The sequence below is a fragment of the Pyrgilauda ruficollis genome, unplaced genomic scaffold, assembly GCF_017590135.1.
Source record: "Pyrgilauda ruficollis isolate IOZ18807 unplaced genomic scaffold, ASM1759013v1 scaffold334, whole genome shotgun sequence".
Lineage (NCBI taxonomy): Eukaryota > Metazoa > Chordata > Aves > Passeriformes > Passeridae > Pyrgilauda > Pyrgilauda ruficollis.
The window spans coordinates 40,495-54,467 of record NW_024524756.1 but is presented as its reverse complement, the minus strand read 5'-3'; the positions used below and the strand labels follow the sequence as shown (position 1 = coordinate 54,467).

At 37.9% G+C, this 13,973-nt stretch overlaps 1 protein-coding gene across 2 annotated transcripts in view; it reads left to right on the top strand.

The window, feature by feature from the left end:
* LOC121357455 (nipped-B-like protein) overlaps nucleotides 1–13,973 on the top strand; it is a 128,109-nt gene that overhangs the window by 75,260 nt on the left and 38,876 nt on the right. The window contains exon 9 of one of the 2 annotated variants that reach the window (XM_041474718.1): nucleotides 2,193–2,825. The exons of the other annotated variant lie outside the window; for it this stretch is intronic. Coding sequence (XP_041330652.1) covers nucleotides 2,193–2,825 — 633 coding nt within the window. The remainder of the gene's footprint in view (nucleotides 1–2,192; nucleotides 2,826–13,973) is intronic. 2 annotated transcript variants of the gene reach the window in all.

Below are 13,973 nucleotides of genomic sequence, written 5' to 3'. Positions count from 1 at the left end.
ACAGTAAATGTTCTATTGTTGCAACTTACTAAGTATTTATTTAGGAGCTAAATCAAGAGTAAGATGTCAATAAGATCTTGAAAAAGTTTTGAGTTGCCTCTAATATTTGTAGAAACAAAAATGCAGCCTGTATTTCCAGTGAGTGGTAGTCATTGCCTTAAAAAAAATTAGTAGCAAACAGTTTCTGCTGTACAGTATACTGATATTATGTAAATTATTGTCTAAAGAGACAGTAATTAGAAGTGTGTGTGTGGAGGGGACATCACAAGAATAGGAATCTCTGGTTGAAGGCAAGTGAGAGATCTTCATAGGGTGTAGCCAGGTCTTCAGTACTGTTGATTGAGTGTGGTATCTAATCTGAAGAGGGGAAATTGAGTAGTGAAAAGATCTTGGGAATCAGGATGAGATAAAACAGGGCTTTCCAAAATTGTGGATTTAATTGGCATAATATGGAGTTGTTGGTGATGGTCAAGAAAAAGGGTAAGATAAATCCATTTCATACCCTGCTCTCTACATACAGAAGTTATAGGACTTTCACAGAACATACTAGGGAGAGAAAATAAGTATATTAGTCTATGCAAAGAAGTCATCAGTAAAGGCACACCTTTTATATGAATTGAAGCTTTGCTAGAAGTATCCATTCTCCTTTTCATTTACAGGTCAGTACATTGCTTAATAATTCTTAATATTTCTTAAAATATATGGTAGAAATTTGAGCTTCAGAATAAAACTACTTTCTTGTTTAGTGGTATATCTTGAATAAAGCACATGGGGACTTGTATTTCAATTAGTTTTTGAGTGTTGTTAGAAGTATTGACCTATGATGACATAAAACAGAATGACTAATAATAATCTGTCACTGCTTTCTGAAGATCAGTATTTCTCAGTGGATGAATGGGACTGGAGAAATGTTTGCATTGTTTAACAAGAAGAGGCTGGTCCTATTGGTCTAGGCAATAAGCTCTTTTTTTTTTTTCCCTTCCAGTACTCCTTTTTAAGCCAAAAATTATAGCTCATTTATAAATAAGACATGTTTAAAAGCTTCTCTGTTTTTCAAAGCTTTTTCTGGGCTAACAGTTATGGGGAGCTGGTTTAATTTGAGGAACAAAAAATGTCATGTGATTAACTGAAGACTTGTAGGTACACAATTTGTGGTAATTGGGAGTGGGGCCGTGGCTGAGCCTCATCACTAATGGGCTACAACTGTGAAAAGCAGGTGAACAGTATTGAAAGTAATGAGACATGGAGTGCTGAGGTGTACTGACCAATCACAAAAGGGAACAGAAGGCACACAGGTGCAATGCATGAACCATGAGGGGTATAAAAGGTTGGGCTAAAGAACAAAAAGGGTGGATGCTTGCAGTCTTCTTAAGTGATGGGTTGTTACTCTGGAGTTGATGCTTTCTGTATTTGGATGATAATACTTTGTGTATCGTGGCTGTCTCCACTGTGATGGAACAAAGAATGTTCTGTTTTAAAAATTTCCCTAGATGTACTCAAAGTCTAAAATGGGTATGTGTAGGAATAGAAATTCATATGTTGAAAAAAAAGAGTGGAGATAAAGCAGGGAATGGTGACGAATATTCTAAGACAATTCTTGGTTTTTAGATAGCAGTGAGTGGGGGAGGTTGGAATGAGTTTACCTAAAATTTAATAAGAGCCCCCAAAAAACAAAAGTTGAAAATGAACTGTCAAAATGAAAGTTAAGGAGGCTGTGTATGTTTTGATTATATATAGATATATATTTGGTTACTTAAAAATATGTGGCTAATGCTTATGCACTGAACATTAAATCTTTGTCACTGGACCTTATTAAGAATCTTTTTGATATTTCTTTTTTCTGTAGTCAGTGTGCTTTCATTGACTACTTTCTAATAGTTGATATTCTAAACCTGCAGGTACAATTTTTATGTAGTCTTTTTTGGTGGTGGTGTTTTTTGTTTCATCTTCTCTGAAATGATCCCTTATCTACCTGCAGCAGACTGCTAAAACTCCTAGGAAATGCACTGCAACTATCTGAATTACATCTTGATCTAGGAATGATGTGCTTCCTGCCAATCTCACTTAGACTTTTTATGAACACAGATATATGTGCAAATACATATTAAAATTATGTAGGTTATATTTAGTGTGTTTTTATATAGAAACATGGAACAACATAACTGTTCAGTTTTTCTGAATTATTATTCTAGGATCAAGACAACCTTTAATCCAACAATCTCAACCTCCACCTTATTCATCACCTAGAGATGTTCCCCCAGACATATTGTTAGATTCTCCAGAAAGAAAGCAAAAGAAACAAAAGAAAATGAAGTTAGGCAAGGATGAAAAAGACCAGACTGAAAAAGCTGCAATGTATGATATCATTAGCTCTCCTTCCAAGGACTCCACTAAGCTTACATTAAGACTGTCTCGTGTAAGATCTTCGGATATGGACCAGCAGGATGATATGCTTTCTGGTTTGGAAAACAGCAGTGTGTCAGAGGGTGATATTCCTTTTAAGGTGCAGTACCCAGGACAGACTTCTAAAACACCCGTTACTCCACAGGATGTTAACCGCCCATTAAACACTGCTCAGTGTTTGCTGCAGCATGAACAGACAGCTTTCCTTCAGGCACAACAAGTGCCTGTTTTACAACAGAACACTTCAGTTGCTGCAAAACAGCCTCAAACTCCTGTGGTACAGACACAGCAACAGGTTTCGCAACAAGGAGCTATAACGTCATATGATGAAGTAGAATTGGATGCATTGGCTGAAATTGAGCGGATAGAACGTGAATCAGCTATTGAAAGGGAGCGATTTTCAAAAGAAGTGCAAGATAAAGGTAAAAGGATTGTGTGTGTGTATATACTATATATTATAAAAGTATATATATGCATATAGACCCCATATATAAACTTTACTGTCATTGTCACATAGTACAATTCTGTTTACTCAGTGTAGGTGGTTCTATGACATTCATCACCATTCCCCATAAAACAATGAATTGTAATCTCTCATATATACGTTTTTAAAATATTTAGCATTCTTTATTTGGGATCTTAATGAATGGAAAGGGAAGGTCTTGTGTTTCAACATTCTTTTTAAGCTACCCTTATTTTGAACCATGAGACTGAGTGAAATACAATTGATGTTGTTTATAGTTTCTAAAATCTTATCAGTACCATAATTTAAAATTTGTAATAAGTTTTGGTGGTTAAAGTGTTAACTATTTAAGAAAAGTAACTAATTTAAGAAAATACAGGAGAGCTCTTTTATGCCATTTCTATTCATATCCCAATTTGAACCTTATGAGAAGGAGGCGTTAGACTAAAATCATATCTATTCTTTTAAAGGCACTGTAATGATTGGGTAATATATACTACTATATTGTCTCCAATGTTTGTTCAACTGGGTATTCATTATTATGTAGGCTTTCCAAGTTTTAGAGATCTACCATATATCTGTATGATCTCTAGCACAGAACCAGATAAGCCTGTGAAATGTTTGCTCTTCACTTCAGTAGCTGTACTGGTTGTCTTAACTGATTACATTCAATCTATCAATCTATCCTCTTTGATTTTTTCCTTTTGTTTTTTAAATTTTTTTTCCTACTTCTCTTTTTGCCTTTTTTTTTTCTTTTGTTGTTAGCTGGTTTGAAGGTCTTAGCCTTCAGAAATATCAAAAGTGGATGCAAACCCACATGTGAATCTTGAAGATGTGGTTTTTAAAGTAGATAGTGAGAGGTTAGCATAAGTATTTTTCAGAAGCTTCCTCTGCATTCTGTTTAACTACTTCTAAAAAAATTCTCTTATAGTATAATGCTAATTTGTTAGATACTCCAAATAAAAATTTGCAGAGTGGAAAACAGCATAAATTCTGATTCTAGAAGTTCATAGGTAAAAATGGTCTATTTTGGATGTACTTGCATGGAGGCAACTTAATTTACATATGGTTTGGATGGTTAACCATCAGAGAATGAACAAGTTTTCTCCCTATTCAAAAATAATTTTTTTTCTGTTTTTAAAGATGCCTGAAGATAGAGAGTGTTTGTTGTGTTTGTGTGTGTGTGTAAATGTTCTTGTTGCAGTTCCTTAAAAGAATTAACTTTTTAGGTATTCCTAATTTGATAACTAAATCAAGTCTTGTTAGACAACATTGTGAATATACAAAGAAAATGGGTGCTCACCTTAAAAGAAATCTCTACTGCCTTTAATTTTGATTTAATGAAATTATGAAATCGGTTGCTTTGCTTATTTTTACTAATTTTAAGTTTATTTATGGAGAGTTTGTCATTTGTCTTCTACTACTTAAAAAGCTACTTTTATATCCCCATGCTTTGAGTAGATTCTCCAGCACATTTTAGCTAAGGAGCATCTCAAAAAATGCACTGTATTTTTGATTATGCACAGTAATCTTCAAACACTTAGAGTGAGACTAAAACACACTTTCTGTTTTGTTCTGGCTTTCAGGAGATATTGAGCATGAGTTGTGAAGTTTGTAAACTGTAATTACATAGCCATGGGCAGACTGATGTGTTTCTTTTGGGGAAAGAAGTGATTTTGATAGAATGTGATCTTACCATTTTACCACTCTTCAATGTCCACCTTATGCTTTCCTTCCACCTGTATCCTCTGGCAAGTCTCAGTTCTTCTTGAGTTCCTGCAATTGCTGTGAATCAGGTGCAAGAGTTGTTGCCTTCTGTTGGGACAAATTACCACCATTTATTATCTGGTAGTAAGTTGCCCCTATGCGAGACAGCAGTTCTTTTCACTTTAGCTGCTGAGGTTTCAGCCATTAATTAATAATATTGAGTAAAAGGTTTTTTAGCAGTCTTGAGACAGATTTCCTGAAAAATTCTTACCTTGGAGAAATATGATTCTTATTTTTTGGTAACACTTTTGCCATTGCTTGTAAGTTTGTACTATGTCTACAAGTTTATATGCTCAGGGATTGTTCTAGTAATTTGGTTTGGTGTGACTGCAGGAAGAAGCTTATTCTATTGTTCCTATGGGAATATGTTAGAAAAATATCCAGTAACTCCTAAATATGCCATTCATTTTTGTCAAGTTGCTTACTGTATTTATGCAAAAGCCTGGAATTTGTGCATTTTAGTACATCTACTGTAACTTCAGATTACATTATGTCAAGAAGAGAGCATGCTTGTAGCATGCACTCAGTCTAAGTAGAATAGGAATGTATAGTGCTAGCTGATGATATACATAGCAAGTGTCCCTCTAAAGATCTTACTCTAGGTGCTAGCATATGGTAAAATCTGCATGAAAGCATATGCTTTTGAAAGCATTGCTGCTTTTGTAATTGAGGCATGGGAATACATATTACAGTCACACTACACTTTCTGTGTAGGCATGTGTTGTTGTCTTCCATAAATTACTTTTAGTGGAATTGTACTCACAAGTTTTGATAGAAGATTAGTGATCTCTTGTGTCATTGTTTTTAGAATTGTAGAACCATAGAATATCCTGAGTTGGCAGGGACCCACAAGGATCATTGAGTCCAAATCCCAGCCCCACACAAGACACCCCAACAATCCCACCATGTGCCTGAGAGCATTGTCCAAGGGCTTCTTGAACTCTGTCAGTCTTGGCACCATCACCACTTCCCTGGGGAACCTGTTCCAGTGCCCGACCACCCTCTGTGTGAAGAACCTTTTTCTGATATCCAACCTAAACTTTCCCTGATACACCTCCAGCTGTTCCCTCAGGTTTTGTCACTGGTCACCAGAGAAGAGATCAGTGCCTGTCCCTCCTCTTCCCCTTGTGAGGAAGTTGTAGACAGTGATGAGGTCTGACCTCAGTCTCCTCTTCTCCAGGCTGAACAAGCCAAGTGACCGTAGCTGCTCCTCGTATGGCTGACATGAAATCTCTACAGTACTATGCTTCATCAGAGGTTTTCAGATGCTTCTTTTTTAACAGTAAGACTTTGCATGGATATGACATGTTCTTTCTGAGGTTGGGAATCATTAGTGTGGTGGAACTGTTTATTCCAGAGGAGAGGCAGAGATATTTTTTTGGGAGGTTCTTGCTAAAATTTATACAACTATTACACTTGCCTAAGGCAATGCTAAGGTTTTGGGGGTTTTTTAATGCTGAGATGCCTTAATAATGTTTGGTAGAGGTGGGAAATGGAGATTGCAATCCTTTGGAAATTATAGTACTTTCTGCAATAAATTCCTGATTCTAACAAAACTGTTAAAATATTTAGTTCCCACCAAAGTCTCTCAAAGTAGGGAGGCAGTCCCCTTAGGTGAAACTAATACAGGGCTTTTCAAAAGTGCTGACTTATTTGAAAAGCAGTGTATTTTTCTGGAACCTTATTGTTATTATGCCTTTGGTTTCTGAAAAAGGAATTCTTAGTACAAAAATCACTAATGCAAAATCTCTCAGATTTGATCTAATGTCTATCAGATATGCATAAGGAGAGATTTTAGAATATAGACCTTTTGCCTCCATATCTGAGTGCTTTTCAGAACTCTTTTTATTTTATCCTTTTGATCTATTTGGATTTTGGATTAAGTAGATTATATGGTCTTTTCATCATTATAGAGGGGTGTAAAATTTGAAAATTTGGTTTTGTCCTTGTCCTCTGTGTGAAAGGACAAGAATCCATCTCTTCCTGCTTTTTCCGTCAAGGAAGTATCTCTGTATTGATTAATCTTGCAAGTAATTTGTCTGTGTCTGTTAATTAAAGGAATGATTGAAGAGTTTGGAGACCAAGGCTCAGAAAGTTACAGTCTAATGCATCTGTTATGTTTAATAGCTTCGAAACAAATGAGTCCATGAAACATGATAAGTCTCAGGTTTTCAATTCCCATTGCCTCCCCTTTCAGTGGCCTCTATACCCTCATGAGATACAAGTTCTTAATCAATGCTAGGTCTTCCTTTTTGAAAGGATGTGTAATATCACAGATAGATCCTTCTATTGTTTATCAAGACTCAGTTTGAGTTTTAAAAAAGCAATTCAGAAGGATTAATAGAGAAAGGGATGATCTTTTTCCACAAGTCGACAAGAAGTAAACCATCTTCTGCCTAGGTACATGAGGATACTGTTGAGGAATACCACTACTGCTGATGGCTCGGTGTGCAGCTGCAGTGGGAGATGCAGATTGTGCTCTGGGTGGTGGGAAATGACTGAAGCCCCAGGTAACGAGCTGTGAACTGGTGCCAACCCTTTACCTAACAAAGGGTATGAGGACCTGCAGAGCCAGCCGGGTGACCAGCCACTCAGAGACTCAGCAGCAGATGACTCAGCAGGAAGACCCCAGACTATCAGGGCACAGACTGTGAGGGTACCAAAGTCCAGGGATTCTTTTGTTGGGGTCCCTTCCCAGAGGCTCCAGCTTGAGCTGTTATGATATCACTGCAACATGATTCAATTACTCAAAGGAGCCAGGTGTCTGGGACTCTGCTGTGGGAAGCCTGAGGCTGGGCCAGTGAGGGAAACTTGTCTGACTCTGAGTGTGTTGTGATAGGGAGTCAAATGGGGCACCCGTTGGTTAACTGGAGTTGCCTGCTATGAAGAGACTTCAGTCCCAGCAGTGACAGTCTCTAGTGGTGTGAGAGTGGCTCCTGAATGGTCAGACAGTAAAGTTATCTTAACAATACCTTTCTAAAGAAATTAGAAATAATGAAGCTTCATGCACACTTTTTTCTAATCACTGTCAGTAGTCATTTTTGTTTATAGTAAAGTAATTCAAAACTAGTCAGTCACTTTGAGTCTAAACCTTTCCCAGAACATTACATTAAGTTCTTGTTAATTAAGATTTAGATCTATTACTTAATTCATTACTTTAGGTTCAAGGTTTCTACCTCAAGATCTTTCATGCTTTTCCAAAACTCCTGAATACTGTGAATCAAAAATATTTAAGATATTGATGTTAAAAGGAGCTCTGAGTCTTTTAGAAAGAGGAAAAGGGAAGATGATATTGAAAATTACTTGAAAAAACAGAAAGCAATCCATCTCTTTTTCAGAGACTTTTTCAAATTGTTGTAGGTTTTTATTTGGATTTGCTAAATTTTAATTTGAGCTCTTCCATACATGGTATTGTGTGTTCATTGTTAGATTTTAGGCTACTTCAAAGACCCTTTATATGATGCAGCTATCTTAGCAGATTAAGGAGTTCTACTTTTACTTGTAAAAGGCACTGTTTTCTGGTGTTTGCAAGAAAAATCATTAAATCATTCCTCACTGTTTAATTGTGAGGCTAATATATATATTTTTTAAACTTAAAAGGATTAGAAGCATTTTTTTAAATGAGACAAACTTAATAATTTCTTTGGGGTTTTTCCCCCTATATATTTTACTTTTGAGGATCCATTTTACCTACTTTGGGAACTTACTGTAGATTCCTTGAATTAGAGAGAAGTGAAGCTGTAATAATTTTATTTCCAATAATTGGATCACTTAGGGGGCATTTGGATGCCTGCTGTGGGCCCTTCTTTTTTTAGTTCATTCCAAGCCTATAGCAGCAGACACACCCATCCCAAGAGTGTGAATCTGCCGGAGCAAAACTCAAAACTACATTATAGGTAAGTAAACTTTTTCTCTTACCTTTAAAGTTCTTATTCAGCTCCTTTCCCTTTCTCCCCATTACCCATCACCCCACAAAAAAGAGATAGAAGATCACTATCAAGAATTAAGTTTGTTTACATTTAGTTTTATGTAGCAAATGAATGAAGTGATAGAATATGTAATTATAGCCAGTATATTACCATTCATTTTCAAAAATATGTTATAGGGGGATTATTTGCTTTAAAATAGAGATATGAGTGTAGTCATTTGTATAGTAATCTTGCTAAAGATTACATTTAATACCAGAACATGAAATGAGACAGTGTAAAATACAAATTATTATGTCTCTGTGTAGTAGGATGGTGTGACAATTGGGTACCATGTATTTTGTGTATACAAACTTTCATTAGGTCTGCATTTTGTAGTGTTATGTGATAGATGAAACTGGCACCCAATGTAGCTTTCCCAAGAAAAAGCAGATTTGCAAAATCCAGTTCCTATAGATGAAAGACATTTTTTGTTTTATGTTCAGATGTATTTTAAGAAAAGTAAAGAGAAGAAGTTTCTCTTTTATCTAGAGAAATTGCAATGAAGTATTGCAGTGATTCCAACTATCTAGGGAAAGTTGTTTCTTTTATATTTTTTAAGAATGTAATACTGAAAAGCACGTTTTTTTGAAAAGAGAAGGTGTATTTTTAATGGTGTTTACTTTCCTTTGGTGCTCTTGTGTAACATGAAAGCAAATTCCCACATTTATCCAAGTTGTGCTTTAAGTAGGGTAGTGCAAAAGCCTGCTCTTGTAAAGAGGTGTAGAAAATAACTAAAACTCAGTTTAGTAAGAAGTGTATTTTATTTTTATTTATAGCATGAACTAAGAAAATAATTAAGCATAATATACATGTAGCATATGCCCTTGATTGTACCTGTTAAATGGATGGGAGGATTTATAATATTACTTACCTAGTAATTACTTTATTTTGTTCTGGGACAGTCACTTCTCTATAATGGATTGAAATTTTGATAAGCTTTGTTAATTATACATACTGTTCTTTATTAACAGTTTAAGCCCAGCATTTCTGTAGCTCATAATCACTAAGTTCACTCCAACATCAACCTAAGATGATGACACAGACTTTTTTTCATTATCATCCTATATAAATGTTACTGGATCTAGTTAATTGAAAATACTTTTGAATGCAAGGTATTATGTCAGAATAAAATCAACATCTGGAAGGGAGATTAAAAGTGGTCACCAATAAATTTTAAAGTAATTTCCTTATTTTGTAAGTTTGTTGTTCCTACAAATGAATTTGGAACTGACTGGAAATGTTAATCTGTATGTGATACATGAAATAATTAGTCTTTAAGTCTACTGTTAGTGTGTTGCCTTTTTCTTGTAAAGTTAGGTGTTGCATTATGTATTTCAAAAGTATTCACGCTTCAGGTTTTTCTCAGATTTTTTAACAATTAAGTTTACAAAACTATAATTCTTTACAAAACAATCATATGGATAAAACCCCAAATTTGTTTCAGAAAAATCTCTCTCACAGATAAATTGATATCATATTGTTTATAAAAGCAATTCAGGAAGGTTAAATTACAGCCTCCAGTCTTTAAACAAGTGGAGATGCTTGATTATAATTTGCTGTAGTTCAATTCTTGTTATTATCTAGTGTAATATTTCTTTTGCATTAATATAATTGACAGGGAATAATGATTTACCAAACATTCTTAAGCAGAAAAAATTCATAAGATCATATTTTATCCTCCAGTTATGCTGATTACATTATTGTCATACTCAAGAAAACAAACAGAACTTTACCAAAATGAAGATTATGAATTGTGCTACACACTAAGGCATGTCAGAGATTCCTGTAGTAATTTTAGAGGTTTTGTTTTTGGTTTGGTTTGTGTTCTTTTTATTTTTTTGAATTAGTTTGGACACCCCTCTTGATGGACTGTTTTTTGCATAGTGACCAGAAGTTTGATAAAATCCCTTGACAGATTGCTAAAAATTATCAGCAGTTTCTGTTCAGATTCTTGGAAATCCCTTCCTCTGAACTGCAGCAGCTAGAAGCCCTCTGGTCTCTACTTTGGAGCCTTTGTAATTATGTTTGTTCTATAAAGCTTCCTATACCAGGTTCATGACTTTACTTTCTTAGTTTCTTCTGTAAGGGAGCTAGCAGTGAGACTAAAATTTTTGACTTATGTTTGCTGAGTCTCTCCTTCAAAGGGGAGTGTGTTAGTCTGAAAACAAACCAGTGGGAGACTCTAAGCCAGAACTATAATTTAATAGGAAAATTAAAATAAAGGCAGAAAACACTGGCTTAAACTGTCAGAGTCAGGATACAACCTGACACCCTTTTGGTCAGGGTGGTGGTAGCAGTCTGATTAAATGGTGGCTGCAGTCCTGTTGAAGTGATAGATGTGGTTCTGTTGAAGTGGTGATCCTGTAGAAGGGTCTGGTCTTCTTCTGAAGGTCCAGTGGTGGTTCTGTAGCTCTTGTGTTCTGGGAATCCAGTAGGTAAGGCTGCCTGTGGTGTTCCAAAAATCTCAGATTATATCCAGGTAGGAAGGCTTGGTTCCTCCCCTGGGCAGTGCTTCTCACAATGGGATGATGTAATTTTGAGTCATGCAATGAGACTCGATGGCCCATTAACAGAAGATATGCCCTGGAAGGAGTTAGCAGGGTTGAGTCATGGAAAAGATAAGAACACTGTCCCACCTGTTTTGAACAGCTTATGAAAATGGTGATAGAATACATACTTTTGGTTGCATCTTACATTGTAACCTAAGACATTATCCACCCCTTATTCTATTACCATCTACATCATACCCAAATCAATACCCTCTTTAAACTCAACTTATATATATATATATATACAATAAAACTTTACACACAGCTCTCACTTAAAATTAGGTCTCCTTGTGATATATATCAGGTTTCCCCATCTTTCTGTATTACCCACCAAGTGTAGCCAGGTCCTTGAACAAAAACACTTCCATGGATGGGTTTGCCTTTGTCTGAGGTGGGACTAATCTAAACAGTCATTTTTAAAATACTTCTTATGTGTACCACAGGGACTTTATCTCCATCCACTGTGTGCAAAGGTTGAGATTGGGCAGGACCAGCTGGATTGATGGAGCCTCGTTTGCTGACTATCCAGGTGGCTTTTGCTAAATTCACTTCCCAATTTTTGAAGATCCCCCCACCAAGTGCCTTTAGAGTGGTCTTTAGTAGTCCGTTGCACCGTTCAACTTTCCCGGCAGCTGGTGCATAATGGATATGATATATCCATTCAATACCATGTTCTCTGGACCAGGTGTTTATAAGGTTGTTCTTGAAATGGGTCTCATTGTCCAACTTGCTTCTCTCAGGGGTGCCATGTCTCTACCAGGCTTACTTTTCCCGACCCAAGATGGTGTTCCGGGCAGTAGTGTGAGGCACAGGGTAGGTCTCCAACCATCCTGTGGTGGCTTCCACCATGGTCAGCACATAGTGCTTGCATTGGCATGTCTGGGGAAGCGTGATGTAGTCAATTTGCCATGCTTCTCCATACCTATACTTTGACTATCGTCCACTGCACCACAGAGGCTTCTCCCGCTTGGCCTGTTTGACTGTAGCACATGTCTCACAGCCGCAGATGACCTGTGAGATAGTGTCAGTAGTTAAGTCCACCCATCAGTCATGAGCCCATGTATATCCATTCAATACCATGTTCTCTGGCCCAGGTGTTTATAAGGTTGTTCTTGAAATGGGTCTCATTGTCCAACTTGCTTCTCTCAGGGGTGCCATGTCTCTACCAGGCTTACTTTTCCCGACCCAAGATGGTGTTCCGGGCAGTAGTGTGAGGCACAGGGTAGGTCTCCAACCATCCTGTGGTGGCTTCCACCATGGTCAGCACATAGTGCTTGCATTGGCATGTCTGGGGAAGCGTGATGTAGTCAATTTGCCATGCTTCTCCATACCTATACTTTGACTATCGTCCACTGCACCACAGAGGCTTCTCCCGCTTGGCCTGTTTGACTGTAGCACATGTCTCACAGCCGCAGATGACCTGTGAGATAGTGTCAGTAGTTAAGTCCACCCATCAGTCATGAGCCCATGGGTATGTTGCATCTCTCCCCTGATGACCAGAGGCATCGTGGGCCCAATGAGCTAGAAATAATTCTCCCTTGCGCTGCCAGTCCAGATGCACCTGTGATACTTTCACCTTGGCAGCTTGATCCACTTGCTCATTGTTACAATGCTCTTCATTAGCTCGACTCTTGGGTAGGTGTGCATCCACGTGTCGAACCTTCACAGTCAGCCTCTCTACTTGGGTGGCGATGTCCTGCCAAATCTCAGTGGCCCAGATGGGTTTCCCTCTGCACTGCCAGTTGGCCTTTTTCCAGCAATCCAGCCATCCCCACAGAGCATTAGCTACCATCTATGAGTTGGTGTAGAGATAGAGCCTCAGCCACTTCTCGTTTGTCAATATCCAAAGCCAGCTGGAGGGCTTTAAGCTCTGCAACCTGACTCGATCCACCTTGTCCCTCAGTAGCTTGTGCAACTCGTCATGTGGGGCTCCATACTGCAGCTTTCCATTTCCAGTTAGCACCTACAATTCGGCAGGAACCATTAGTGAAGAGGGCATATCGTCTTTCAGTCTCCAGTAGCTCATTATATGGTGGGGCTTCCTCAGCACGTGTCACTTGTTCCTCCTCTTCAGAAGATAATCCAAAAGTCTCACCTTCAGGCCAGTTTGTTATGATTTCCAGAATCACAGGGCGATTAAGATGTCCTGTCTGGGATCAGCGCAATCCGCTTGCTTCATGTGGTGTCAGTGGCAGGAACCTTTCCTTTGAACATCCAACCCAGCACTGGTAGTCAGGGTGCCAGAAGCAGCTGTGCTTTGGTGACAATTACTTCTGAGGCAGCTCAAACCTCTTCATAAGCTGCAAGAATTTCTTTCTGGGTTGGGGTATAGCTGGCCTCAGATCCTTTGTATCCCTGACTCCAGAGCCTAGGCAATCATCCTCGAGTCTCTCCAGGTCCCTTCTGTCAGAGGCTCCAGGAAGGACCATTCTCCCCAGCCGCAGTGTAGAGCACATTCTTCACATCCTGCCCCGTTCTGACTGGCCCAAGGGCTACTGCATGGGCAATCTCCTGCTTAATTTTTTGAATGCTTGTTGTTATTCAGGGCCCCACTGGAAATCATTTCTCTTTCGTGTCACTGTCTCAGTTTGGAGACAAATTCTAGGAGAAGAATGCTCTAAAATCTAAAGAGAGAGGGCTTCAATAACTCCCTTTTCTTCTGCCAGTGAGAGAAATGGATACCAGGGGATTAAAGTGAAAAAAAGGGAAAACTGTTTATTAACAAAGCAAGATACCCACAAAGCACAGGAAAAAAAGAAAATTGAACCTTACACCCCACCCCCAACTTGCCACGTGGCTGAGAGACAAAGATGGTGACCGTCC